General features: G+C 42.8%; 5 protein-coding genes across 8 annotated transcripts; 1 reads left to right on the top strand and 4 right to left on the bottom strand.

The window, feature by feature from the left end:
- Nucleotides 1-90: 90 nt before the first annotated feature.
- pmf1 (polyamine modulated factor 1) lies at nt 91-2,237 on the bottom strand. Its single transcript, XM_068714873.1, has 5 exons — nt 2,000-2,237; nt 1,375-1,480; nt 1,125-1,225; nt 646-841; nt 91-265 (listed from the first exon to the last, which is right to left on the bottom strand). The coding sequence occupies exons 1-5, from the start codon at nt 2,206-2,208 to the stop codon at nt 200-202; spliced, it is 678 nt and encodes a 225-aa protein (XP_068570974.1). The 5' UTR covers nt 2,209-2,237; the 3' UTR covers nt 91-199.
- An 86-nt stretch (nt 2,238-2,323) lies between these two features.
- On the top strand, nt 2,324-6,158 carry tmx2a (thioredoxin-related transmembrane protein 2a). The gene is made up of 8 exons (XM_068714863.1): nt 2,324-2,585; nt 2,712-2,772; nt 3,549-3,662; nt 4,251-4,327; nt 4,507-4,613; nt 4,978-5,043; nt 5,173-5,302; nt 5,590-6,158. Exons 1-8 carry the CDS (start codon nt 2,397-2,399, stop codon nt 5,767-5,769), a joined length of 924 nt encoding a protein of 307 aa, XP_068570964.1. The 5' UTR covers nt 2,324-2,396; the 3' UTR covers nt 5,770-6,158.
- Nucleotides 6,159-6,163: 5 nt separating this feature from the next.
- On the bottom strand, nt 6,164-16,477 carry zdhhc5b (zinc finger DHHC-type palmitoyltransferase 5b). 4 transcript variants are annotated; one of them, XM_068714862.1, is made up of 13 exons: nt 16,366-16,467; nt 13,707-15,168; nt 13,125-13,246; nt 12,752-12,909; nt 12,398-12,570; nt 12,151-12,253; nt 11,924-12,015; nt 11,514-11,646; nt 10,854-10,962; nt 10,559-10,665; nt 8,783-9,720; nt 8,670-8,693; nt 8,190-8,271 (listed from the first exon to the last, which is right to left on the bottom strand). In XM_068714862.1, exons 2-12 carry the CDS (start codon nt 13,853-13,855, stop codon nt 8,675-8,677), a joined length of 2,103 nt encoding a protein of 700 aa, XP_068570963.1. In that variant the 5' UTR covers nt 13,856-15,168; nt 16,366-16,467; the 3' UTR covers nt 8,190-8,271; nt 8,670-8,674. The 4 variants fall into 4 exon arrangements, with proteins under 4 accessions (XP_068570961.1, XP_068570959.1, XP_068570962.1 ...); XM_068714860.1 differs by lacking the exon at nt 8,670-8,693 and having other exon boundaries at nt 6,164-8,271; nt 16,394-16,477; XM_068714858.1 differs by lacking the exon at nt 8,670-8,693 and having other exon boundaries at nt 6,164-8,271.
- Nucleotides 16,478-18,023: 1,546 nt separating this feature from the next.
- Nucleotides 18,024-21,380, bottom strand: clp1 (cleavage factor polyribonucleotide kinase subunit 1). The gene is made up of 6 exons (XM_068714857.1): nt 21,295-21,380; nt 20,278-20,595; nt 20,070-20,177; nt 19,841-19,960; nt 19,135-19,272; nt 18,024-18,999 (listed from the first exon to the last, which is right to left on the bottom strand). The coding sequence occupies exons 2-6, from the start codon at nt 20,569-20,571 to the stop codon at nt 18,313-18,315; spliced, it is 1,347 nt and encodes a 448-aa protein (XP_068570958.1). The 5' UTR covers nt 20,572-20,595; nt 21,295-21,380; the 3' UTR covers nt 18,024-18,312.
- Nucleotides 21,381-21,872: 492 nt separating this feature from the next.
- Nucleotides 21,873-25,009, bottom strand: selenoh (selenoprotein H). The gene is given in 6 exon segments (XM_068715445.1): nt 21,873-22,139; nt 23,047-23,166; nt 23,846-23,988; nt 24,632-24,758; nt 24,911-24,941; nt 24,944-25,009. Coding segments are annotated over 5 exon segments (474 nt in total). The 3' UTR covers nt 21,873-22,139; nt 23,047-23,059.
- Between the last annotated feature and the right edge of the window lie 1,010 nt (nt 25,010-26,019).

Here is a 26,019-nt window from a genome sequence, read left to right as displayed (position 1 = left end):
ACCGTAGTACCAGGCATAAACACGCACATTACCATAATGGTTGGTATATATACGCCCACACTGATATAATCACCCAGGTCACAATTTATTTGTTATATCCAAGATTTCAAGTTTATTTTCAGACAAACAGGCATAGTGAACAAATCTGACATGTACAGTTAAGTTATTCGATATATCTGCAGGACAAATTATTTGAAGATCACACATCAAAGACATCGGCAGGGTAAAGAGAAGATGCCAGCCTTTCAAACTCTGTGACCGATGCCTAAAAGTGAAACAACAAAACATACAAAGAAAACTGTTAGAAGTCAATGCAAACGTCTATTTTAAATATTCTTGTCATGGTGCACGACTATAATTTGTCCGTCATCATAAGTTGTCAGACAGTTTTTTTCTCCTCAATTGTTTTAATTAAAAAAGCATCACTCGCATTTAAAATATATTAATGTTACTAAAACGTACCTGAGAAGTAAAATGCAGATTTTGATTAATACTGTTCAATGATCTCACTAATGTCACAAATACATTCTAGAGTAAAGACTCAAACATTACTTAAAAATAAATAAACATGTTGAATGTGAGTTTTTTTAATAATTATATCCTTTATAGCTCTAATAATTCTTTTGCCAATAGTTTCCCTCTCACCTTCCACTCATCAACAGTGGTAGAAATACGTAATTCAGTCTGAGCAAGACTCTCTCTACCAGCCTGGGCCTTCTGTGATAGGGCAGCATTCTCTGCTTGAATCTTTTTCAGCTCCTGCCGCATGTAGTTCTCCTGCTTTTGATAGTATGGAATCAAAAAGCTGCAAAAGTCCTGCTCAGGAACTCCACTTGGCCGCCTATCAAAGGATTAAGATGTTTTGTATTTGAATCATGTTGCAAAATGGAAACATTACAATTATATTAATGGTAAGTAAATTAACTTGCTAGTTGTTATTAAGTATTTGAATGAGTGGTGGTAATAGGAGCTGATGGATTTCAGTCTTAAGATTTTGTCAAAGAGGGTAGAAGTGATTTACAGGGAAACTGAGCATAAACAATCAAAAGCTTGACATGTAACCAGTTGATCATTTAATTGCAAAGAAAGCAGAAGGTGAAATGGTTGTAGTGGTGTTTACGGACCATGCAGGGTCTGCATTCTTCTTGGCAGCACTCTCCAGCTGGTCCAGCTCATTCAGTTTGAGCTCTAACCGACCTTCTTCAATCAATCTGCTGATGTCGTCCTTCAAATACACAAACACGGGCATTGACGTAAGCAAATAAAAAGCAAAAGCAGGTAGAAAAGTACATATACACACATAACAAGGCAGAAGAGCCTCCATTTGTTTTTAAACGTTTCATACATGGTACTAATGTGTGGTGGGCTGCAAACCTGTATAGTCCTCTGCAGCTCCTCAATGAACTGCTTGTGAATGCTCTCCATCCTCTGTGGGTTCTTTTTGTACAGCGGCCGAAACATGCTGGCAAATCTGTTAAAACTGTAAGCGAAAGCAGTGTCAACAAAAAGTGAAATTGTGTTTTTTCCCAAAACACCAGACTGCTTAACCAATCTAGTACTGAAATGATTATTTGATTAATCTATAACTTCATCGACAGAAAAATAACTGACTTGCTAAGTCATTTATCAAGAGAAAATGCCATTTGATTCACTGTTTGGACAAAAAAAAAGCAGCTTGAAGGTATCACCTTGGACTCCAGGAACTTTTCTGGGCACTTTTTCACTATTTTCTGACACCTAACAATCTATAATATAACAATAATAGAGATAATGGGGAAAAAAATAATCTGCTGCTGCCCAAATAGATACATTGTGCTATTTTACGAAATGTGTAGAAAGCTAGAAGAAAATAAGGCAGTTATTATTCCCCCCCCAAAATTGAATCCTACATCTTTTAACTGCCTATTTTAAATAGGCAGTTCTTTTCAATAAGGTCTGACTTCCTGTGACAATGAATACTGTCGTTTCGGGACAAATTTCTACCACAAACACAACTTACCTGGCATGGTCGATGAACTTCTCCAGGCTCTTCTGCATCACTTTGTCGAACAACTTCAGCCTCTTGTACCGAGCTGCTGTCTCCTCGGGAGGATTAGGCACCTGTGAGGAAACTTCTCCTGTGGCTTCATTAGTTCGGTTCACAGATGAGTTTGGACCACAAACCTGATCTACAGTCTTATTTTGTGTTGTGGCTTCGCTTTCCTCCATCTTTCCTCCTCTTGTTTATGTTTTTTCAATACCCGCCAAATCTACGGCGAGTCGCTGCTCCCAGAAACTACGAACTCGTGTTTTTGGGCACATGCGCAGTTCGAGCTGGTCGCCAGGTCCTTCAGTCCGTTCCTTCCAGCTGTCATTCCTCCTCAAACCCCTTGAGGTTGACTGTCGTCTTTACCAGCATGGGTCTAATCACAGGACTCTGTACTTTTTTGTACCACTTACCTCAGATTTACAAATGGCTTCTGAAACCGTATTATATCTCCTCGGTTTTCATGACCGTCGCCTTCATGCTGGTCCGAAAGGCTCCCGGTCTGTGCGAGCACCTGGCGACCCAGCGAGAGGACGGCAACTCCTGCGACTTCGACTGGGTGAGCATGCATGGTGGATAGTGTGGCGCTGCAGCGCTGCCCTGCCGCTATATATAGAGTTAACATAATAACATAATGTATCACTTATCACAAAGTTGTTTCATGTTTTCTCTTTTTGGTTTATAGAGAGAGTTGGAGATTCTCATGTTTCTTAGTGCAATAGTTATGATGAAGAACAGAAGAGCAAGTAAGTACCCTCCCCCTTAACACACGCACACACACACACACACACACACACACACACACACACACACACACACACACACACACACACACACACACACGTGCTCACGTTTGTATGTGTGTAAACCAACACGGTAAGTGTTTGTTTACATTGTAAACAGTCAACATCAATTATGTTCAATTTGGGAGCAGGGAACCACCAGGATATATTGGCAGAAGCCTTTTTTTTTGTGCCACAAATCTCTTTCAGTCCAGGCAACAAAAACTTAGTTAGATTTGGGGAAAAATAATGTTTTGGTTAAAACAAACTTTTTCTGGCAGAAAGCACTGAAGGCAAAATGTTCCCGTCTGAGATATGTTGACTCATATGAGAAGTGTATCTCCTAATTAAACCTCACCTTTAACCTAAAGTGTCGACAGACATGGGACTGTGTTCAAAATGTTATCGCACAACAAGGAAGGAAGGAAGGACACTAGTGTCCTATAATGTGCATGTAGTGTTAAACTTCAACCAAAGAGGTATTTGTGACTTAATGTTTAACTGTTTTGAGTCCCGAGAAGCCCTGCAGCCAGCCACATCCAGGAAGTGCTTTGCTAAAACCGTTGCTTTGTTGTGTAAACATTTAAATTGCAGTGTAACCTTGCCTCCTTGTGACCTTGTACCAACCGCGTGAAGGTTTCTCGTCTGCTGCATTCAATGTGTGTCCTCTTCTTCTTCTTCTTCTTCTTCTTCTTCTTCTTCTTCTTCTTCTTCTTCTTCTTCTTCTCTCTCTTTCTCAGTCACAATGGAGCAGCACATGGGCAACTTGTTCCTGTTCAGTAAAGTGGCCAACGTCATCCTCTTCTTCAGGCTGGACATCCGGCTCGGCATCCTTTACCTCGCGCTGTGTGTCGGTCAGTGGTCTTATAACCCCTTTATACAAATACTGCTGCACTCTCAATATCTATGGTAGACTATCCCCCATCAGGAAGGACACATTTTAGTAGTGTGTAAATGAAGTAGTCCTTCTTTCACATTAAAACATCCTCCAAATCTGATTAAAGACAAATATCGACTTGGATCTATATATTCCCCCACAGTTTCTATGGAATTATTGGTAGATATTCATAAAATAAGACATTGGAAATTGATTAACATGAATAGCTAAAAATAAAGGTACCTTGAAACTGCATTTGGAGTACCTGTTTTATTACAGATGTTTTGACCTAACACATCAGCACATGACTACTAAAGTCCAGTGTGGGTACCTTTTTATTTATATTCCTCTTTATATATATATATATATTTTGTATCAAGCACCTATTCCACTGAGGATATTCAAAACAATGCTTTTAGGGTTTAAATGTATATTTGTTTTTAACCTAATTTGAGACTTTCACAGCTTCAGAAAATGTAAAACCTGCATTTAGACGTTGATTTCATCCACTGGGAGGCGCTGTTACGGCGACTCATTAGTCTGTTTATCTATGCCTCTTCTCCAGCATTCGTCATGACCTGTAAGCCGCCTCTCTACATGGGCCCCGAGTACATCAAGTACTTCAGTGACAAGACCATAGATGTGAGTGTTACACTACAGACTGTAATTATAATGGAGTAATCGAGTATTCATTCATATGTAATGTAATAACATAAAGATGTGAGCTTCTATTTGCACAATGCAATAAGAATGTTTGCATTTTGTATGACTGAGATCTACACGTGTGTAATCTGTTCAAATCTAATTGATTGAGTCATCAGGAGGAGCTGCAGAGAGACAGTCGAGTAACCTGGATTGTTGAATTCTATGCCAACTGGTCCTCTGACTGCCAGTCTTTCGCTCCCGTCTTTGCCAACCTTTCACTCAAGTAAGAGATAAGTAATGAAGATACCGAGGGCTGAACTGTTTGAGTCAGACCCTCCTTCAGGTTAATTAGCCAACGATGGTAAAACCAAAATAGTTTTGATTTGCCGAGCTGTGTTCAAGACAAAATACTAGACAAATACACACTTTTGACTATAAACCTTCAAATCACTCGACATACCTTAAATAGGCAACCATGATATCTATTTATAAGTAGGAAGTTTATTGCTTGAAGAAGATAAACCTTATGACTCATAAACATTCCTGGATTTATTATATATATAGGCTACAATATTATTTTATTTGTTCCTATATGTTCTGTATTCACTGTAAAGTCATACGTGTGTGTGGTCCTCTGTGTACTGTAGGTACAACTGTGCTGGACTCAGGTTTGGGAAAGTGGACATCGGTCGCTATGGAGAGGTTTCAGAGAGGTCGGACATTTCTTCCACTTTGCACCTCTGTCTTAATGCCACAATATTGTTTTGTTTATGCTTTCTACACATTTGTCAGATTCTCTGAGCACAGAAAAATTGACTGTCCCATGAATTATGTCTGAACAGCTACAGGGTTAGTACTTCTCCACTGGCCAAGCAGCTGCCCTCACTGGTGCTGTTCCAAGACGGGCGGGAACTCATGAGACGTCCGATGGTGGACAGTAAAGGGAGAGCTGTGTCTTGGACCTTCAGTGAGGCAAGTCTTTACATTACAGTCATTTAGCAGACGCTTTTATCCAAAGCGACTTACAATTCAGATTCTATCACACCGTAGGCGCAGCTACAGGAGCAATTCTGGGGTTAAGTGTCTTGCTCAACGACACATTGACATGAGACTAGTGGGGCCGGAGCCGGGGATTGTATCACCTCTGATTGAAGGACGGCCCTGCTCTCCACTTATCCACCGTCACCCAGTCTTGTGTGCAACAAACTGTCACGTCCACAAAGACATATCCTAACATGACGTTTTTATTTCATTCCTAGGAGAACATTATCCGAGAGTTCAATCTCAACGAACTCTTCCAAAAATCCAAGAAGCTGAACAAAAGTCGTGGTTTGAAAGAAGAGGAGCAGAACGGCGTTCCACCAGAGGAGGTTGGCGACGAGCTCCCCCCTGAAACCGACAACCTGGAGCCGCCCACAGAGAGCAAGAAAGACCAGTGAGGAGGATTCAGAGAGGGGCTGCAAGTCCAGAATATGGCGGGGCAGAGCGAGGGAAATGGTATCAACCACTACTAGATGTCAAGCCTTCACTGTGGCAAATAAATACCCCAAAAAGCTGGACCACGTTTCCCTGGTGTGACTGGGTGTGATGCAGTGTGGTTTGAATGCAGCTCAGAAAAGAGTAATGGTTTTGGTACATCTTATTAAGTTATTTGAGAACAAATGCCTTTTTTGTAATGCTTGTTTTTTTTTTTGACTACTTTACGCAACTTCTCCTCACTGTGTGTAAACTTCTGCTGCCTGTATTTAGCAACCAGCGTGTTTACTGGTGCCTCATGTTTCCAAACCAAAGTGAGAGGTGAAGCTGAAATAAAAGTTAAGATTCATGACTCAGTCAGTTTGACCTTTTTTTATTCTGAGAAGACATCTTTTTAAAAATTCTTTATAAGGCCATTTTGGAAATGTCTTTTATGTACTCGTTACAGATATTTGTGAAACTCATTCCATTCATCACAGCCCACAATAGCAATATTTTATCTCACATAGAAGTATACTCACATAGGTTCAAATTGTTCAGTGGTCACCATTGTTGGCCAGCGCAGGATGAAAAGTATCTCATGTTCTCTTTATCGACGTACGACGGCTGCCTGTGCCACTAATGATGCTTCTGTTTCTTGTAACCACCCACACATTACCCAGGTGGGCTTTTGACAATATTCTCAAATTCGCACGCCAGTGAAGCATTCAGCACGACAAACAAAAACCACATGCACACCGAAGACGTCGCCCAGGGAGGGTTGAAAACTAGTAACACGGTCATTTGGGTTGAGCGATGACACTTGTGTGCTTCAAGCGAGTACTTTTCCCCCCAAAGACGTGCTACATTCAGCCAGCTTTGACATTCTACTGCTAACACCGCTGGAGGCCTTAATAGAAACAATAGAATAAATAAAAACTTAACTGAAATGCCCAATCCTGAAACTCCCAAACACACCTCCCTTCCTCTGATTATTCCTTTATTAACATGGCCGTGGGTTTTAAAAAAAAAAAAAAGAAGAAAAAAGCTGTAGCTTTACAGAAGTTTTAAAAGCCAATCAAAAAAAAAATCAAATCTTCCATTTACATTTTTTCGCCCAGAAAAGTGTAAAAAATACAAACCAATAGAAAAAATAAAACTGCATGCTTCACTACGAATGGTCTCAAGGCAGAAAAAAAAAAAAAAAAAAAAAAAAAAATACAAACCAGTCCCTCCTTGAAATTCTATTCAGTGGCATAGCGCATTTACAATTTCATTTATAAAGTCTTTGTCATAAAAAATATTCATACTTACTCTTCTTTTCTCAAAAAAAAGGACAAACTGGTAGAGACTGGTTTGAAATTGTGCCCAAAACTACAAGGTTGTCTTGTCTGGTAAAATAAATAAGCCCTTCCCTCGCTGCCCCTATTTGGCTGGCCACCTGTTAAAGGTTTCAGGTTCTACTAGCATCTCGATGGACAAAATATTACAGAAAAAAAGACAAAAAAAGGACATACAATGATCTTAAAGCTACTATCAGATTTTGCATAATGTCTCTAGCATAAAGATTACAAGCGTACATTCCACAAAGATACTTGTGCTGCAATCGTGATTCAGAATTTCTTTGTGGCTTTCAGAAAAATCAAACTCAATTATTTGCCACTTCGGCTGTCCACCAAACGATCATCATTCTCTTTGGACGATGAAAAACTCCAGCAAGAGCTCATGAGTGGCTGATGCAGCCATTAAAATAAAAACAGGCAACTGATTCGAGATCGCTTTCATGAATAATTACACGCAGTACGTCCGTCACCCTTATCTATAGTCAATGCCTGACAAGTTGACCCAATAATAATCTGTAAGATTTTATACATTTATATAAAACAATATTTTTAAAAAAAGATTTAGAAAACTAAAATGATACTGTGTTTATGGGTTGGACTCTTATCGATAAATGGGTTGTGTGGTCCGTTCAGACTTCTACATCCACTGGATAAAGGCCGTCCTTTGGGCAATACTCTGTGTGCTAACAGACCAAATAAAACAGCCAATCATTGAATCGCTCTGGGTGTTCTGTAGATCTGTACCCAGTCATGATGATACAGTCACGTCCGTCTATGGCTCACAAAGTGGCTAAAGGGAGACGACTTGATCCGCCGAAAAATTAAGTGTCCCCTTTTACTCTTTGTTCAAATCTGCCAGTGGCGTTACAAATATAACAAAGTGAGTACCAGACAGGCTCCTTTAGTCCTTTGCAGCAGAAAAAAAACAGTCATTTCTCAGGAGCCTACAGTGAATAATGTCCAGCTCAGGAGAGAGACGAGTGGAAGTAGTCCTGTGACTTTTCCCTCCCCTCTTTGTGATGGACCATGACGGTCACTCAAACCGATATCTCGTAAGTGGTCCCTCCAACGCCTGTCACCTTCTTCACTCCGCCCCCTGGTTTGGATGGTGTGTGATTGGCCAAGACCGGACGACCGGTGAATCTGATTGGACAGCCATCAGGAAGGGGAGGGAAGGTGAGGGGAGGGGAGGGGAGGCAGATTAGGAGTGAGGACAGAGGATACATGGATGTGGAGGTGAGTGGTTCTACTTCAAAAAATAACAGCAAACAAGCACAAATGTTTCTCTACCATGGAACTTGTAAGGCATTTGGTAACAATACGTAGTGAGTAAGAAAAGGACAGAAAAGGCCAGAGGACAGGAGTAAACAGCACCGTGGTTAGGCATGCTTTCACAGAGCTAAACACACACGGACATGCTGTTAGCACTTCAGCAACACAGTCCACCAACTCACCCAATACAACTTTCATACACACAACTGTTAAATGCTAAACAAGCAAAGACTGACTGTAAACCTTGGAGGAGGAAAAGGAAGACTCACACAGATCAGGGAGGAAGAGGAGGGCTGACACAAACCAGGGAGGAAGAAGAAGAGAATTAGGAGGAAAAGGAAGAGAAGCAGGCTGGCGGATCTGGCGACGGATCACTACTCACTGTGGAGCCTGTTGCCCTCCTCCGGCTCCTCCCACTCCCAGCACAATGCCTCCTCCTGAAGCCCGAGGCTTGTGCTGAGGCCCTGCCTCCCCAACATAAGCCTGGGACTTGCCGAGGGAGAGGCCGCGAGGTGGCGGGGAGACGGGGGGCTCTAGTGAGCGAGCCCCGGGGGAAGAGGATGAGGAGGAAAGGTTACGAGGGGCTCGGGAGGAGGAGTAGTCCTGGTTATGCTGGAGCAGGTGCTGGATCTCAGGAGGCCCAGAGGAGGAGGGAGGGGGCGGACTGACGGCACGCAGGTAGGCCCTGTGGGGGGAGGAGAAAGTGGCAGAGCCCTGGAGCAGCTGCCCCTCCCTCTGCTGGGCGATCTGAGCCGAGAGGAAGGGCGACGTGTAGCCCTGCAGTGGACTACTGGGTGACACCACCTCCCGCTGGCCTGTTACAGTCGCCGAGGGAAAGGGAGCGCGAGGCTTCTGTGGCGACAGCTCGTGAGCGGCCGACTCGAACTCCGGGCTCTCGGATGGTGTCAGAAGGCTGTCGTAGGACAGGCTGCCGTTCCGAGGCGTTTGATTGGCCAGGCTTTTGTAGCTGGTGTCTGTGGTGCCCTCTGATTGGAGCGTGGCCAGCGGGTTATGGGCCGCTTGCGCTGAGCGCAGGCTGGAGGAGTGAGAGCCGCCAGTGGACAGAACCAGAGAGGATGGGTAGGAGGTGTAGGAGCGCCCAGTCAGGGAGTAACCCGACATGCCCCCTGGCATCACCCCAGCAGTCCCGCCGGGGCATCCGGGGCCCTCGCCCCTCTCCCCTCCCCCTCTGCGCACCCCTACACCTCCCCCCACCACTGCGGTCCCATCCAGGCTGCTCGGCTCTGAGCGGTAGCTAGGCTGACGGCTGGACTGGAGGATGGAGGGAGATGGAGAGTCGAGGCTCTCCCCACGGATCATCTGAGAAGGGGAGAAACAGACAGAAGATGGAGAGGGGGAGTGTGATGAAAGTGAAGGCAGGAGTAAAGGGGGGGGGGGGGGGGGGGGGGGGGGTGAAAATCACCATGTTACTTGAGGAATAGATAACATAACAACAAAAATAACCGTTTTACTACAAAAATATAACAGAAAAAAAAAAGAGTGGTGGGGAGAAATTGGATGCTTGACCAGTGCTCTACTCCATCATCACACTACTGGATTGGAAACATTGACTGGCTTGAACAAGCACTGACACTGCATGTCAAAGACTGTGTGTATCAACACATGAATGGAAATATACAAATACATACAGTACATGAACTACACATTCCAGTCAATGCAGTCCCAGGGGAAAGGATAGATCCACTCAAACACAAAGGGATACAAACAGATGACACTAGCTGAGACTTACTGATCGACCGATGGCCACTGAACGATCAATTCAAAGTAAAAAACAAAAAAAGAGGGGCATGGTATTAACCACAAAAGAAATCAGAAGCATGAGGGCATATCAGCCACCACATCATCTGTTACAGTAATCGGATATCGTTTGTTCTGAGTAATCTAATAAGATTAACCACATCCCTTTATCTTATACAGGTGCTAAAACAAGCTTGCTATGTAAAATCAACACGGTTGTGTCTAATTAAAAGAACATGTTTAGATTTACATGAGTCTGTGACAAGCAAAGACATGTTTAACTTCACTCTACGCTGATCCTGTGTTCCTTTAATACTCTTAATATACAGTACTGAATAACTTTAGGTGAATACTTATACCCAATACATTGAGGTCTGTGCAAGTGTGTATCGACATGTACCTTGTTGGGGTGTGTGAGGGCGGTGTGGTTCCTTCCTGGGCTGTTGTAAGGTGGTCGGTACTTGTACATTGACGGCGTAGGTGGAGTTTCAGTCAACAAGCTGCTCTCTGAGTGGCAAGAAACCAAACAGGAACATTTTAAAGAGGCGCGTTTCCCGATTCCAAAACAAACATTCAACTGTTCGGGTAAAGCACTTTACCTGTGCTGCACTTGATGGTCATCACTCAAGATGCTGACACGTCAGGTGATATACTGAGGTTCACGTATGTATTGTGTGCGAGTGTGTGTGTCTCACCCTCCGTGTCAGCACGGGGCAGGCCAGGGTACCGAAGCTCTGGCTTTGGAGGAGGTGGAGGCTCTGCATCAGCTGACTGGCTCTCCATCTGGTCTAGACTACTCTTGGACTGGAGAGGACACACAGAGACACACAGTATCAGGCTGTGTCCAGTAAAGAAGTTTAACTCAGTGTTTGCTGCAGCACCATCTGCCAATGCACACACATCGCAGGTGTACTACTTTGTAACTTCAGTGTTGTACTTCTGTCGTTAACCTTGCGATTGTTGCTACAGAGGGTGGAATTGTTGATGCCATAACAACTTCTTGGAGGTATGATGTCCTGTTTCATGAAGCATTGTTCAACGTTTTGGCATCCGATAAAAAGTTCAAACTCACTGATGTAACTATTTTTAGTCTGAACACCCTCCAACACATGTGCTTCATTATCCAGATGAGGTAGGGTTTACTCGTATAATATACTCTCATTCCGTGTGCAAAATACAGTCTACACAAGCAGGGGGAAGAAAGACATTTTTTTAATCTTCTGTCCTGCACGTTCCCAGTTTTGTAAACCTGTTGCACACCTGCAACACTTAGCATTGGAACCAACCTGTTTGCTGAAATTATTATTAAAAATAAACTCTGTTTTTGTGCATTTGTTGGACTGTGCATTCCTCACCCTGGTGCTGTGTCGGTCATTCTGGATGCCGTTGTCCAGGACCTTGGCTTCTAGCTGGGCCTCAGTGAGAGGCGGTCGAAGAAATGGAGGCTGTACATCCATTGCCTGAGGGCTTCGCCACCGGCCCATGTATCTGTGAGGGGGAGACACAATTAAAATGACAAGCATTAAAACAACAGGCGAGGCAGTATGTTGCTCTCTTGATAAGCATGATCTAACACCAGAAGCCACTCACACTGAAGGCTTGCTCTCATATATTCATCACTAAACAGACAAGTGAGAACAATAATAGAGGAGGCTGGAAGAGTGGAAAGAGAGAGCAATGGAAAGAAAAGAGCAGTGGAAAAAGAATATTTTGTGGAGCAGAGTGTTAAAGGAGAGATGAGTGCAGAGGAGAGAGGAAGGCTGACCTGGGGGCCTGGGAGCTGCAGAGCACATGAGAAATATTCCTCATGCAGCCGTTGGTGAAAGGGTTAACACCTCCCCGAAACTTCCCTGTGACCTACAATGAGGGAGGAGGAGAGGAAAATGTTCCAGCTCACATGGACACCACCATTGATGCTAAAAACACAATCTGAAGTGGCTGGATTATTCAGTGATGCAGCATTTGATGCACACGACCAGCTCTTGTATGTACCTGTTCGTTTGTGGTCCTACCGCGGGCCACCAACACCATGTGGAACCCAGTCAGGCCAGCAACCGGGACAAAAAACAGGCCGGCCACACACATTACAGCCATACTGGGAGGAGAGGGTCAAGGAGGTTACAACAAACCCAGCAAAGAAAAAAACAACAACACAAATACCAGGCTAAAATCACAGCGCCAACAAACTGAACAGAAAGCTTCTCATCATTCGCCCTGCAGCGTGCCAAGTAAAGGATACGTAACCGCAGCATGTGGCGTGTCCAGCTGCTGGCGGTGGTGCAGCACGTAAACCAAGCCAAAGCCAAATATGTTCACGATGTGGGTGGTAAGTGAAATTAAGAAGAGGAAGAAATGGCGATAATTCCTCCGACCAATGCAGTTGTTCACCCAAGGACAGTGGTGGTCGAAATCCTGAGAGAGCACAAAGGACAAGAATGTGCAAACACCACTAAGGATATGACAGAGAGGAGAATAACGGTGACAAGGAACAACTGCAACACATCAAAATCAAGTTCTACCTCTCACGAAATATATCAATTTCTAATTAGGTCTCACAATAACAGCCTTTAACACAGAGTGTGTGTGCGTGTACCTCCACACAGTTGTCGCACACTGAGCAGTGCGAGCAGCGCGGTGGACGGTAGAAGCGGCAGGTCGAGCACCACTTCATGCGCACCTGGATCCCTTTGATCTCCACCGTCTTGTAGAGCGGAGCGCGGAAATCATCTTCTTTGTCCTCATCCTCCTCCGCTAAACACGACACACACACACACACACACACACACACGCACACGCACACGCACACACTGAGACTGTGCCAACATCATTGTACCCGATCCTACGGCCTCTCTGCACTCTGTTATAATATTTCAGTCAATTTCAAACAGATCAAGGCATTGATGCAAGGCATTATTGTAAATATATATACACTTCTCTGGCAAAAAACACTGTTCACATGCGTTTACCTCTGGGGAAGACTCCGGGGTCCATGAAAGTGGCCATACAGAAGTTGGCGAGGGTGAAGAGGAAGATCACGGCAATGTAGACGGGAATGACAAAGGAGAAATACTCTGACAACCATGGACACCTGGAGAGCATGAAAAAGGATGCAATAAAATGACAGTTTGATATGTTATGGCCATAACTACTAGTCGACTACACACGTTCTTGGTCTATTCAAGAGCAGCATGTAGGTATTACACAAGCAGGCTTGAATCCCTGCACTTGCTGCAATACACAGATGGGAAAATTAGCAAGAAACACTCCTCAGCTCACAGGTAGGACTGTGAGAAACTGTGTGAATGCTTTCTGATAAGAGGACAGGTTTGCTCAGTAAACTTTCTCTGTATAAAGGTTAAACAAACAACAAAAACAACAGCACGTCTTCACATAAAACATAACGCATAGGGATATTTACACATGGCTTTAGCACACACAAATACATGCAAATGTATTAGTTAGGCAGTGATACAACTGTGTGTACATTTGGTCCCGTTTGCATTATGTGTGAGCATAAATATGAGTGAGATAAAGAAAGAGATACTTACGTGAAGCAGAAGAAGAGGGTAGTGGATCCGACAAGGAAAGTGGTGGCTGCAGACACCGGGACATATCGGCTGGGGCGAAATGAACGGGGAGGAGCAGAAGCAGGGACACCTACTCCTCCCCCAACCCCCCCACCACTGAAGCCCGGCATCAGAGACAGAGAGAGGGGAGGAAGACAGAAAGAGGGGGAGGTAGGTATCTACGGTCTACCTAATGTAAACGGCGCTTGACAGGTCAAAATGGCGAATGTGGGGTTTGTTCGGGAGGAGGGACCATGACTAGAAAAAAGAAAACACTATGCAAAGCAGCGGCTGAATGGAAACATGAGGGTTTCTCTGTGTCCCGATACTAAAGGTCTCCTGGCACTAAGATAATCAGTATTTCTATACAGCAGTGAACAGCTTTACTTTAGCATTGCATGTGTTCAGCTTGTTGTAATGTTATTTAAGTTGTGTGCATAATCTTAATAGGAGGTTTATAAAAGCAAGACTTTACAAGAGCAAGGTGATACAAAAATATGTGTCGGTAATTCATAAATATTTTTGTATGGCTTTAATGCAACTGTATTTGGTGCAACAATATAAATAAATCTAATTGTACTGCTCCCTGGCACCAATGCAACCGTAACACTTGTGTGCTCGAACACAAAAGCACAGAAACTCGCACACAACTAAAACTGGAGGAATCTGGTTTTCTCTCCACTCCTTAAAAGTCAGCGTTTTGCTTTAATGCTCACCACTGTGCTCGAGTTCTGATTATGCCTATCAGAGAAAATGAATATAAAGACAAAAAGATCAGAAAATGAAAGAGGTAGTGGGTGGATGGCCAGCGAGCCGAGAGCAGAAGCACATAGAGGAGGAGAGGCAGAGGATTGAGCGCAACAGCTGCTGATGACTTCTGTGATTGTCCCGAGAGGGCGTATTTAGGCACTGGGTGGGTGGAAGAAACGGAGGATGGCGGCAGAAGGGACAGTTCCAGCGTTTCAAACAATGTCAGCAGGGGTAAAACAACTAAAACAAATTTAAACTAGTTGCTGGAAGCTGCATCAAACAAAAGTCCAGCTGGAATTAATTTTCAAAAAGCTGATGAAGAGAAAAAAAGAAAAAAAAACACTTTATAAAATGATGTCCAGCCTCAAACAGCCAAGCAGAGTCCTCTGGCTGTTGTGAGACCCCCTGCCTTCAGTCTTTGTTTCAATATGGGGGCAAAATCAACTCAATCCAAAAAGAAGCCCTGTGTATGTCATCGAGCTGTCGCCGCACTTGGCCGGGTCTGGGTGTAGAGGCCTCTCCCACCTCCAAACTCTCTGCAGATAGACCTCCTTTCCCATGTTGCATCTCCTAAACAAAGCCATGTGCAGCAGTGATGTTATGTAGTCTGAAGCATTTTAGTTCTTTTGTTCTCTTTGTCCCCCCCCTTGTCTTCTTTTACCCACTGGTTCTGTGGGTCAGCTGTTGGATGCCCCTGTAAAAAAAAAAAAAAATATTACATGTTTAAGCTTGACTGTCAAAAATAAAGTAGTTGTACAGCGGTATCGAAGAGAAGCAGAGGATTCACAACACAGGCTGACTAATCAATCCTTTACTGTCCTAAAAAGCTTGTGTTACACTGTGAACCTGTTAATTTCTCACCATTAACATTGCTCATCAACTAAGTTGCTCAACCGTCTGCTGTTGTTAAAACACACAAATGTCATCAATACCCTCAGGATTTAAAATGAAACTCCTCCGACTTCTGGAAAGTCAAAACACCACGGAGACAGACACACATACCTATCTACACCTTCCCACACACCCTCCCACACACCCTCACACACACACACACACACACACACACACACACACACACACACACACACACACACACACACACACACACCTCATCTCCAACTGAAAAAGTAGTGCGTGCGGTGTGAACACACTGAAAACGGATCTGGAGTAACAGTGTAACCCGATATGTTAGACACACCCCTCTTTTCGACAATCACCAGAGCCCGTGGCGGTGGAGTTAATCATCTCACCTGTCCCACAACAACCCCCCCCCCCTCTCGACAATAACGGATGATAATCCTAAAATCTCCCGTGTTGAGCCTGTCATGTCACCACAACCATCTGCAGATCCGAGCTACATCGTTGAATGGCCGGTCTTAGCAATGCATTTTATCCATTGCACAGCAACAGTTACACACTAATAGTTTCTAGCTAATGTCTTGATTAAATGTTTGTAATTTAATTCAATATCACTTCATCTTTGGATCTGAAGTTGAAGGAGACCAAGCGTGAAACAGGCCAGGGCACTGCTAGGACTCAACGTTACAACAATGAACCTCATTAAAATAACGTTACACCTCACTTTCTTCAACTAAGTTAAGTAATACACGATGCGGTGTTTTGGCTCGTTGTGTTAACGTTATTTGAGATTATGACAGATTGCAACGCGACCCATACTTAGTAATCAGTTAGCTCTCACCTAGCCTCGAAAGTTTTTTGCGACACTGCTCAGTCCTTTACCACAGCGAAGAGTTAGCTAACATTACCTGGCTGGCTAGTATGGGGAGCTTTACACTCGCGGAGGAGCTTTCATTGACGGCTGGCCGGATAATTGAACGTACGTTCAGCTAAATAGTCCCCACAAAGAGCGGGTAAAACAAGCAGGACATACCTAACACGGAACATGCGAGCTGTCTTGCCTGTAGGGTGTGGGTCGTTACGGTCCTCCTTGAGTTAGCCGCTAGCAAACTAGTTAGCTCGCTTGCTAGGCCGACTTCGGAATCCCGGAAATCACCCGTCGTCCCTCAGGTGGGATGAACAGCCAATCAGAGGCCGAGCAGGTGTGGTCTGGAGAAACAGATGAACCAACCATGACTGACAGCATTGGTTCGCTGTCTGATTGTTTTGACCGCCCACACAGCTTTATTACCGCATAATGAAACGGCTTCCTCTGAAATGACTGGTAAACATCTTAAAGTAATAAAGTAATACACAAATATTATCCTTGCGATACATTTAAATGTAACATTTCCTCAAATTGCTTACTATGCAACAACGAGGAAGAACACTTCATGAACGTCCCTACTCTGCAGACTTATGAAGAGATATCTCTAACGTTATACTTCAAAGAGTCAGATGTCTTTGTTGTGGGTTGTAATACTGGAAACGCTATAGTCAGATGATTACATCAAACTTCATCAAAGTCAAGAATAGTTAGTCTGTAGTCTTTTCTTTTTTCTTGTGAAATACCGGATCATTTTACATTTATTCAGCTGTAGTTCAAGCCACATGCAAATTGTTTACAATCCATACGTCAAGAAGAAGCCACCTAACAAAAGCCATACATTTGCCAGTGCCAGAATTAACAATCTGAGAGTATTAGTAAAGGAACTCATAGACATACTTAACTTGTGACAAGGGTTGAGAAGCAGACACTACTTAATTGGAAGGGGTCACCAGTCAAAAAGGTAGGTTTCTTGTGTTTTGTAATCACTTTTGAAGGGTTACCAAAAGGAGTTTTTTCATATTTCTTTTCTGGAAAAAAAAGATCTAATAATGTTGAGTAGTACTAATGTGTAGTGTGAATCGGGTAGGCGTTATAGGACAGTAGCTTTGTAAAACAATTTCTTTGCAAAGTTTTCATCACAGACGACAGATGGTCGACTCAAATCCTCCATAACAGGCCCACCTACAACAAAGCAACATCTGGCATATTAACGCCAATGTTCAGAACAATAGCACAGACAATTAACGGTTAAAAACATGCTAAATATGAAAATCAGGACATAAAGTAATTATGCATCTGTCTGGGCATCACAAAGTCTGTTCTTTCAATTTGAGATAGTGTTATTGTCTGTTAAGAAATAGTGTCCAACTTAAATACAACAGCATGTAGGCCTGTGGAATATCTGATGAGCTCCAGTGAGCTGGTAGGTGTGTACAGTATAAACAAATCATAGTGGTCCTTAATGTTTACTGCCATACTGGTACTATGTATCAGTTACACTTATGTCCAAATAGACATGGACACTACAGGATGTATATAACAGACAGGACACGTCTCCCACTTCACAGACACATTCATAATAAGTTTGCTTTGTTGGATGAGGCTTTGTAGAAATATTTTGTAAAACCTAATTTGAAGCCATGGAATTATAAAGACTTTTCCCGGGCTTGATTAAAGTTGTAATTAAGTAAAAACACACAAATGTTTTCATAACTAGTCCATTAAATACCGGACATATAAAAATGAAAATAAATGTGAACTGATATACAGTGCATAGGATCGGACAATGTGCGACCATTAAACTTAGTATATCTGACACCAAATGTTTTACATTTCCAAAATTTATTACGCAAGAGAAGAAAAACAATGTTCATAAAACATTATCAAGAAAATAATTCCTGTACTGATAAAAAAAATCCCTTGCCACAAATTGGCCAAACAGTGTGGTCTACAAAATGGTGTTTCATTTACAGGAACTGGACTGAAACTTTTTCTCTTTTGCCCTCTTTAAAAAAGGGACACAAAGACACAACTAGGAAACAAAGTGTCTTCTTTACAGAGCTCCACCCCACTTCTTTTACAACAAAGTGCTCTTTCCTTAAGTGTAACACTTCATTTCATGTCCATAAAGCGGATGTCCATGATAAGTAGAGTGTGTCTGGGCAGTGGTCTGGGCGCTGGGGACAGCACTTTCATCACCTGTGTTTGCGTGTCCACATTAGTCACCACTATGAAGCCACACACAGGGCTCTCTACGATACCCTTTCTGGCACCTTCATCTCCGTCCTCGGCACTGCTCACGCTCAGCACATGATACGTGAGGTCTCTCCCTGGTGTAACAGGCACAAGCTTTAGCTGTGTGTCATCCTGAGACATTCCCAGTGGCAAGCAGGAGTCCGGGATGGACGGTGCTCCGATCTTGTAGATCCGGACGTCTGAGAAACGCACTTCGTAGGAGAAGGGGTAGAAGGTCACTCCACGGAAGCCGTAGAAATACTCGCGGATCTTCTCATCACGAGTATCCCGCCTGCACTCCTTGGAGCGCTCCACCACCCCTCCGGACTTGGGTAGGAGAACAACCCGCACGAAGTGAGGGAGGTCTCGTTTTAGTTCATTGTAGAGCCTCTCGTGGTCCAGCACCAGCACCACATCCACCTCGAAGGCAGAGGCACAGTGGACTAGCGCCTGGTATCCTGAGCCCTTCACCCACCCGCAGGTGTTGATGATACAGCCTCCCACGCTAGCCTTCCTGTTCACCTCACAGCGCTGGGAAAACACCTCGGCTAAGCATGACGTCAGCTACAAGTTGTGAGAAAAGAACCGATTAAACTGGGCAGAGAACATTTTTTAAACTGATGGTAACGCAGATTCAATTTGCAGGCTGGCAGTGGGCGTTTGGCTTCATACTGCATTGCCAGAATCTTTTTTTCTAACCTTATTGTAAAGTTTGATATTAGTCCCAGGGGTAGTAGAGCCAAAGTGGTAGACCAAAGGAGCCTGGACTGAGAAACCCTCCTCCACGTCTGCCGGGCGCTCAATGCATAGTGCCGACACTGTACCAGGTACAGACACCTGAGGAGCAGAATGAGATTTACACGGTAACGTTTGAGTCGGCTCTGGCACATTAAAAAACAACTTTGAGAGCGCTGGTTGATCCTGATTTCATGGATGCATAAAGTAAACATCAACATTGATCTAACAAACTGTGGCATGAATAACTACTCTGACTGCCATACGTCCATTTGATGGACAGATGGCACTCAAACTTCCAGATACAGTAAATGATTATGAACATCCCAAGCAGTAAGTCACTCTAGTCCATCTTGTGCTAGAAATACGACACCTCTCCTCGTCTTTACTGTCATGGAAACAGAGTACAGGTGGAAACTCAAAATGCTTGTGTTCCAGAACTCATTGTGCATGTGATTGACAGAACCAGCCATAGGGGCATGCTTTGCTCCAACACCAAGAAATGAGTCATCTTAACTATCCTACACAGAAGCTATAGTTACACTTTGCATGAATTCAAGATGATAAGTCTGTGTGACATGATGCAAAATAATTAAAATGTCAGCCAGTGTTATTCCTCTAATAGGTAGTCTGTGCCGATGTGTATTATGATAACTCCAATTCATCTCACCCCGCTCTGTCCAACATCCAGTTCCACCAATGTTGGCCTCCGGCCCACCCTTACAGCATAGCTTAATAGCAGGCGGCACACTGTTGACTTTCCCACATCTGTAGGTCCCACCACCATCACCTGCGGGATAATTAATTACACACGGTCAATTAAAAATGCATTTACTGAGATCTGACAACCTTGCATATAAAGGTCTCTGAAAACAGTAGTTGTTTTTATTCAAACCTACCCTCGGCCCCCTCTCATTGTCCCGCTCTGCTTGTTTCCTCATCTGTTCCAGGGCAGCATGTGTGTTCAGGTAGAGCAGCATGGGAGTGTCCTTGGAGACATAAGCCACCTGTGGTGAAGAGGGGGTAGACGCTGGTTATTTGATCAGCTCATAGAACCCACATTAAAAACTCTTACACATTTGCATGGACACGCCTCCAGGTGCTCACCTCTGGCTTCCCATAAAGATTCACACTGCAGCCTTGCCAGGTGAAAACCGCGATCTTGGAGCCCGGTCCAAATGTGTACTTCTTGTTGCGGTTCAGCTCGGAGCCGAACACCTCAGCCATTCCTGTAAGGAGCTCCAGCTCAACCTGCTCTGCTGCCTCCCCTGCCTCCACCTCAAACCTAAGTTCAGTCTCCTTCTCCAGGTCAAACCTGGTGCTGACCTTCCCAGGGACTGGAACATCTTCACTAGTAGTCTCTACACCCTCTGTTGCCATGACTGACAAGAGAGAGTCCATGTTACCAACACATGGAAATAACGTCTAATAGAAAAGAAAAAGACAATGATATAAATCACAAGTTGTCACAATGTCTCTAACACTGCAATACTTTTAAAGACCATTTCCATTTTGTATAAATACATTTTTACTTCATATATTCATTCAACAACATTGACAAACTTTTGTCAAATGCTGAGATAAAAAGTTGATTTAACCAGGAAGTCTTTCGACACACCAGCTCTGTTAACGTTACATACGATATAGCCAAAATGGCAGCATGGTGTAGTTAACTATCACATAAATAAACAGTTTATTAACTATATCCACATAAAGAAAGACAAAACACTACCTGAGTGGTATGAAAGAGTAACGTTAGACCCAGTTTGTGGCGATCGCTAATGTTACGTATGCAAGACAAACGGGAGCTAAAAAACAGACGTGCTAGCATTTATTAAACAAGGGGGGATTCCTCATTTTTTATTAAGTCATTTGCATTTTATATTTAAACAATGTAAGTTTTTACATAATCATACACACACAGTCAAAGTGTGAGCACACAACAGTTTAGCTCGTGGGTCACTTGCAGGCAAAAAACAGCTAGCTAGCAGTTAGCACGCCGTGACGGTAACGTAGCCCTATTTTAGCAGTAAAGAGCCTACAAACGCCAGACATATCATTAACCTACTCCCACCGTGTCAGGTGAATGTCTACTGGTTAGTTATTGTAGTCTGTAGTACTTACGGACTAAATTCAAGCTTATTGTAGTTTGAGAAATAGGTTCCCAACTCTTGAGGAGCCAACACTGTGGTTGGGCGCGTGATGATGACGTCACTTCCCTCTCAACCAATAATGTTCAATGCTCAAAAAAGTGAAACATTGTTTTGTTCAACAGAGAAACAAATACATTTGAAGGATTATCTTTTTGAGAAGTTGTCATTTGTTTTAGATTTATGGTCAAACTCTTCTTCAACATGCTGTCCAAATTGTTCTCTCCATTTGTGAAGTAACTAAAGAGGACAAATACATTTAGTGGAGTAAAAAGAAAATGTCCCTCTGAAATGTAGTCAAACAGAAAAAAGTGGTACAAAAATAAATTACTCTTATACAAATACCATAATATTGTAGTTGAGCACAGTACTTGAGTAATGTACTGCTATCTGCTAGAGGCTGTCGTTATACATTTAAAGTATTGCTAGTTTTGTTTACTTATGTTACTTCCCCCCTCTGCCCTGTATACAAACAGGATTTATTTGGGATGCAGATACAAAATAACTGCTTGGCCAGAGTGAAAAAGAAAAGAAAAAAAAAGTACACAATAATTGAGAAACAAAACTTTATTTACTAAAAACAAGATTTAAAAGCACAATAAACTATTTATAAATTAGTTTTTTGGTTGTTGTTTTTCTTAAACAGCAGCACTGTGCATCTGATAAATGCGTTGGCTCAGAGACGCTCCACTAGGTGTCACCATGCGTCCAGGAGAGAAGAGCTGTTGGAGCTCAAATCATCAGAAAAGAGACTGGGAACATCCCATTGGTCCCTCCTCATCATTCTGCTTCCATGGACCACACCTCCTGAACTCTTGGCTGCATGCAAGACAAATCATTTATTTAGTTTAACTTAATATAAACAGTCTTAACACACCACTGTTGTGTACTACAGCCCACTCTCAACCAGCAACAGTATAGACACTTCTATAGAACACAAGAATAGAACTGTATAAAGCAGTACATTTAATAAAATGAATTAGGTTATCAAACCCTTAATCCACATGTGAAGAAATTAGTCCACACAAACTAACAAAAACAATAATACATCACACACAGTACACTGTTCTACCAAAGCAAACCTGGAGGACACTGAAGTCGGGGTTTACGAATTAGCGATAATGACTGAAGGTTGTGTCATGAGCTCGACTAACGAGCAGTATACTGCTCTCGGCTGGTGACTCATAAAATGTGAAGACATGAAAGGCAATCCAAGTTTAGACTCTGACACATGGCTCTGGGGAAATATACATAAGGGAACAGTGCATCCCAAAACATATTTGAACAGCATTAAAGGCTTAAAGAGTATCTTCAGAGATGTTGGTAAAAACAACTAACCAGCAATGACCAAATGTCTTTTGAGCCCAACTAATCTTACGGTAAAAGGTTCAACATTGAGGTTAATGCACTTTCTAGGAATTAGTGGAGACAATTTCAAAAAGGGCAACAAAAAAGCAACTAAATAACTTTTTGGACAGAAACATCTCCAACATGAGCTCTGTGCTTTTCACAGATAATACTGTTTAACCCATGTTTGGTTCCCTCATGTGTTTTTACATCTAACTCCATTTACCTCACAGTTCACAGCTATCATTTTACTTTGCTTCTCTATTTATTACAGCTGAGCAAGAAGAATTATTTTGTGTGAGTGCAATTCTTCATTAAAATTTGTATCTAGAGTTTTCAGTACTGTATTATTCTGTCTGATTGCTTTGAAATGACAAACCTTCGCTGGGCGTCTACTCAGCCTTCAGAGCCTCCTGCAGAGCAGCAACTACGACATCAGGTTGAGGAAACTTGAGTTTACGAGGCGGACCCTTCTTTATTCCAGTCCACAGAGATGTTTCTATAGGGACATAAGGATACAGTGTCATTTGTAGGAACAATTTAGAAGATAAGCAATGCTTTAAATGTATAACGACAGCCTCTAGCAGATAGCAGTACATTGAAATGCTATCAAGACAATTTAAGATGTGTTGACTCTGACACTCAAAAGCAAACAGTGAAGAGCAAGTGGCAGCAATCTTACATATGAACACAAACATAACACGTGCCCCACACATGCACATATGTATTTTTAGATAACTGGTTATTGCGTGTTAGCATGTGTCACATTCTTAATGCAAATTTGATCCTCTGGTGGCGTTTCTGTTCGCCTGCTAAACAGCCTCATGCTGAATGTGTGAACACAGGGTTTAATGAGGCAGAAGAGACGTTCACTCTGAGCCAAAGATTATACTTTCTTCACCTCCTTAGTTGACACCTTAGATTTACAGCGAATACGAAATCTATGATATTGATGAAATTTAATTTTGTGGAATGGCTTTAATGAATGGTTGGAACAAATGTGTTTCATTTAAATCTGGTTATTTATGTTTTTTGTGGTTTGTAATTTTGGTGAACTGAACCTTTAATAAACCACTACAAATGAGTAAATCCCAAAACTGAGACAATGACACTTGCTCATCCACTGGGGAGTCAAAAATGGCAGTTATTCTTGGATTTTCCCTTTTCATCCTCGTCACCTTTGCCTCCATCGAGCAGACTGATCTCAAAGCTGTTCCTGCGCGGTTTCTCAGGGTTGAAGACCACAGTCAGGTCAGGACGGGCAGCCAGGAGGGCAGATTTCACCTCCTCAGCATTACGCCCGTACACTCGTCAGCTCTTACTGCCGGAAATAACAGATCAACCATCAGGTGGAAGATAGCCATGTGGAGCGTGTCTGCATATGACCGAACAACTATGTACATTTACTTAAGTACTGTCCTTTAGTACAACTATGAGTACTATCATTTTATACTTATATTAAACTACATTTTAGAAGGAAATAAAAAAAAATACATTAACTTTAAAAAGCACTTGCAGTGTAGACTTTATTGCATTAAATGAAGTCTACAATGCATATCCATCATTAACAGCTGCTTCTTCTTTTATGAAATTATGGTTGTCTATGGCTGCATATGTCAATCCAGAAAAGCCTAGGTGATCTTGGAGCTGCAGTTTTTGGGGGTTTTCAGTAGGTTTGGTCAAGACTCACAACTCTCTTTCAACCATATATCCATTACTTTTACCTCTCCGACACTCATGCATTACTTATATTGAAAATATATACATTAGGCCTATTACGGTCTAATGGAAAGCTCTGCTACTCATTTATTTTGTAATGATTATACTGAGTGTGAACCTTTGAGATTTAGATCCACATCCAGACGCACTGGTGGCTCCACAGCTGAGCAGCACATCGCTTCACTTCTGTGTCTTTCCTTTCGTGCCGACCGAGCTATGCCTTTATGTATTTCACTGTTTCTCACCAGTGTTCAATGACCACCCTTTGTCCTTCCTGGCCTCTCTCCTCCTCTCCTCTGTCCTTCTTCTCCCCCACAGATGGTTTCTCCTCTTCTGCCTCAACCTCCGCTTTGCGTTTCGTCCCACGCCGACCTGAAACACACGTGATGTTACGCTTGTTTTCATACCGCTAACAGCCTACAAGAGGAAGTCTAACCCGTTCATCAACTAAAAACAATACACACCACATGTCTATCGTGTTGCTACATGTCGGAGTTACATTTGTTCACAGTACACACACCGACCTGCTTTGGACGCCATTGTAGTTGTTAAATATTTGCGCGCACGTGGACTGTACCAAAGTATTTGTCTGAGAGGGTTTTCAGTGTGACGGACGAAACCATTACCTGGAAGGTTTAGGTTTTCCATATAGAAACATATACACATATACATACAGTTTACTGTGTTTTTGTCTTTAACATTAAGCTCATTCATCAATCGCATTCAAACAAAGCATCAGTTGTCGGCAACTTCAGGGATTTGCCACAGCTCCTTTCTACCCATCCAGGTCCGATGATGTTGAATGATGTGACAGCTTGACATAAAGGCCACCAGTGCAGTTATTTCTGGCTTTTATTTTGTTTACAGCCATTGCATCACAATTGATTTGACAATGACATAAAATGCTACAATGTAACACATTTTAAACAAGTTTGCATTTGAAATTAAGCTTTTTTTGATACACATATGGTGTGTTTGGATCTCTGATTTATCAGAGGCTTTTTGGCCCTCATATTTGCATCATCCCATTCAGCTCAAACCTAGATTTTGAGATGAAGTTCTCCTTCTGGTTATTCCAACAGAAGATCTGTGTAATGTCCTCTTCAAACAGTGGGGCAGATGAATGCAGGCCCCAAGGGTTGTGCTCCCATGTCCTTTAATTGTTTGCAAGATTCCCCATTGTTGACTTGTGGGAGACGGCAGAGAGACAGCAAAGAAACAAGAGAGAGAAAAGCAACCGACGGATGTGTTTGAGTACTCCAAAGTCAAGAACAAATATGGTGTTACCGGAATAGCAATACCGAATACACGTGTCTTCAGTAGATGATGTGACAATCACATTTTTGGGCACTCAAAACAAAAACGTCACAAGCTGCGTCCGTGCCATCAAACATGGGCTATACGACCTACCAGAGCGAGGCGGTGTGACTGACTCACAAGCGCTCAAAGAATAACTGTTCTTTTGTTCACAACCAACTGAAGAAGCACACTTCATCTTGGCCGGGCTGTCACTTTCATTCTTGTTGTCCTTACCATATGATTAAATCTATCACTCAGTGTTTCACTCTCTCTGAAACAGACCAGACACAAAGACGCAGCAAATCTCTGATGTCTTGTCTTTGGATCCCAATCT

Source organism: Cebidichthys violaceus, unplaced genomic scaffold (assembly GCF_023349555.1).
Source record: "Cebidichthys violaceus isolate CVI_PGR_0920_01 unplaced genomic scaffold, fCebVio1.0.p SCAF_2, whole genome shotgun sequence".
Taxonomy (NCBI): domain Eukaryota; kingdom Metazoa; phylum Chordata; class Actinopteri; order Perciformes; family Stichaeidae; genus Cebidichthys; species Cebidichthys violaceus.
Note: the sequence above shows the minus strand (reverse complement) of the source record. Positions and strands in the feature narration are given on the sequence as shown.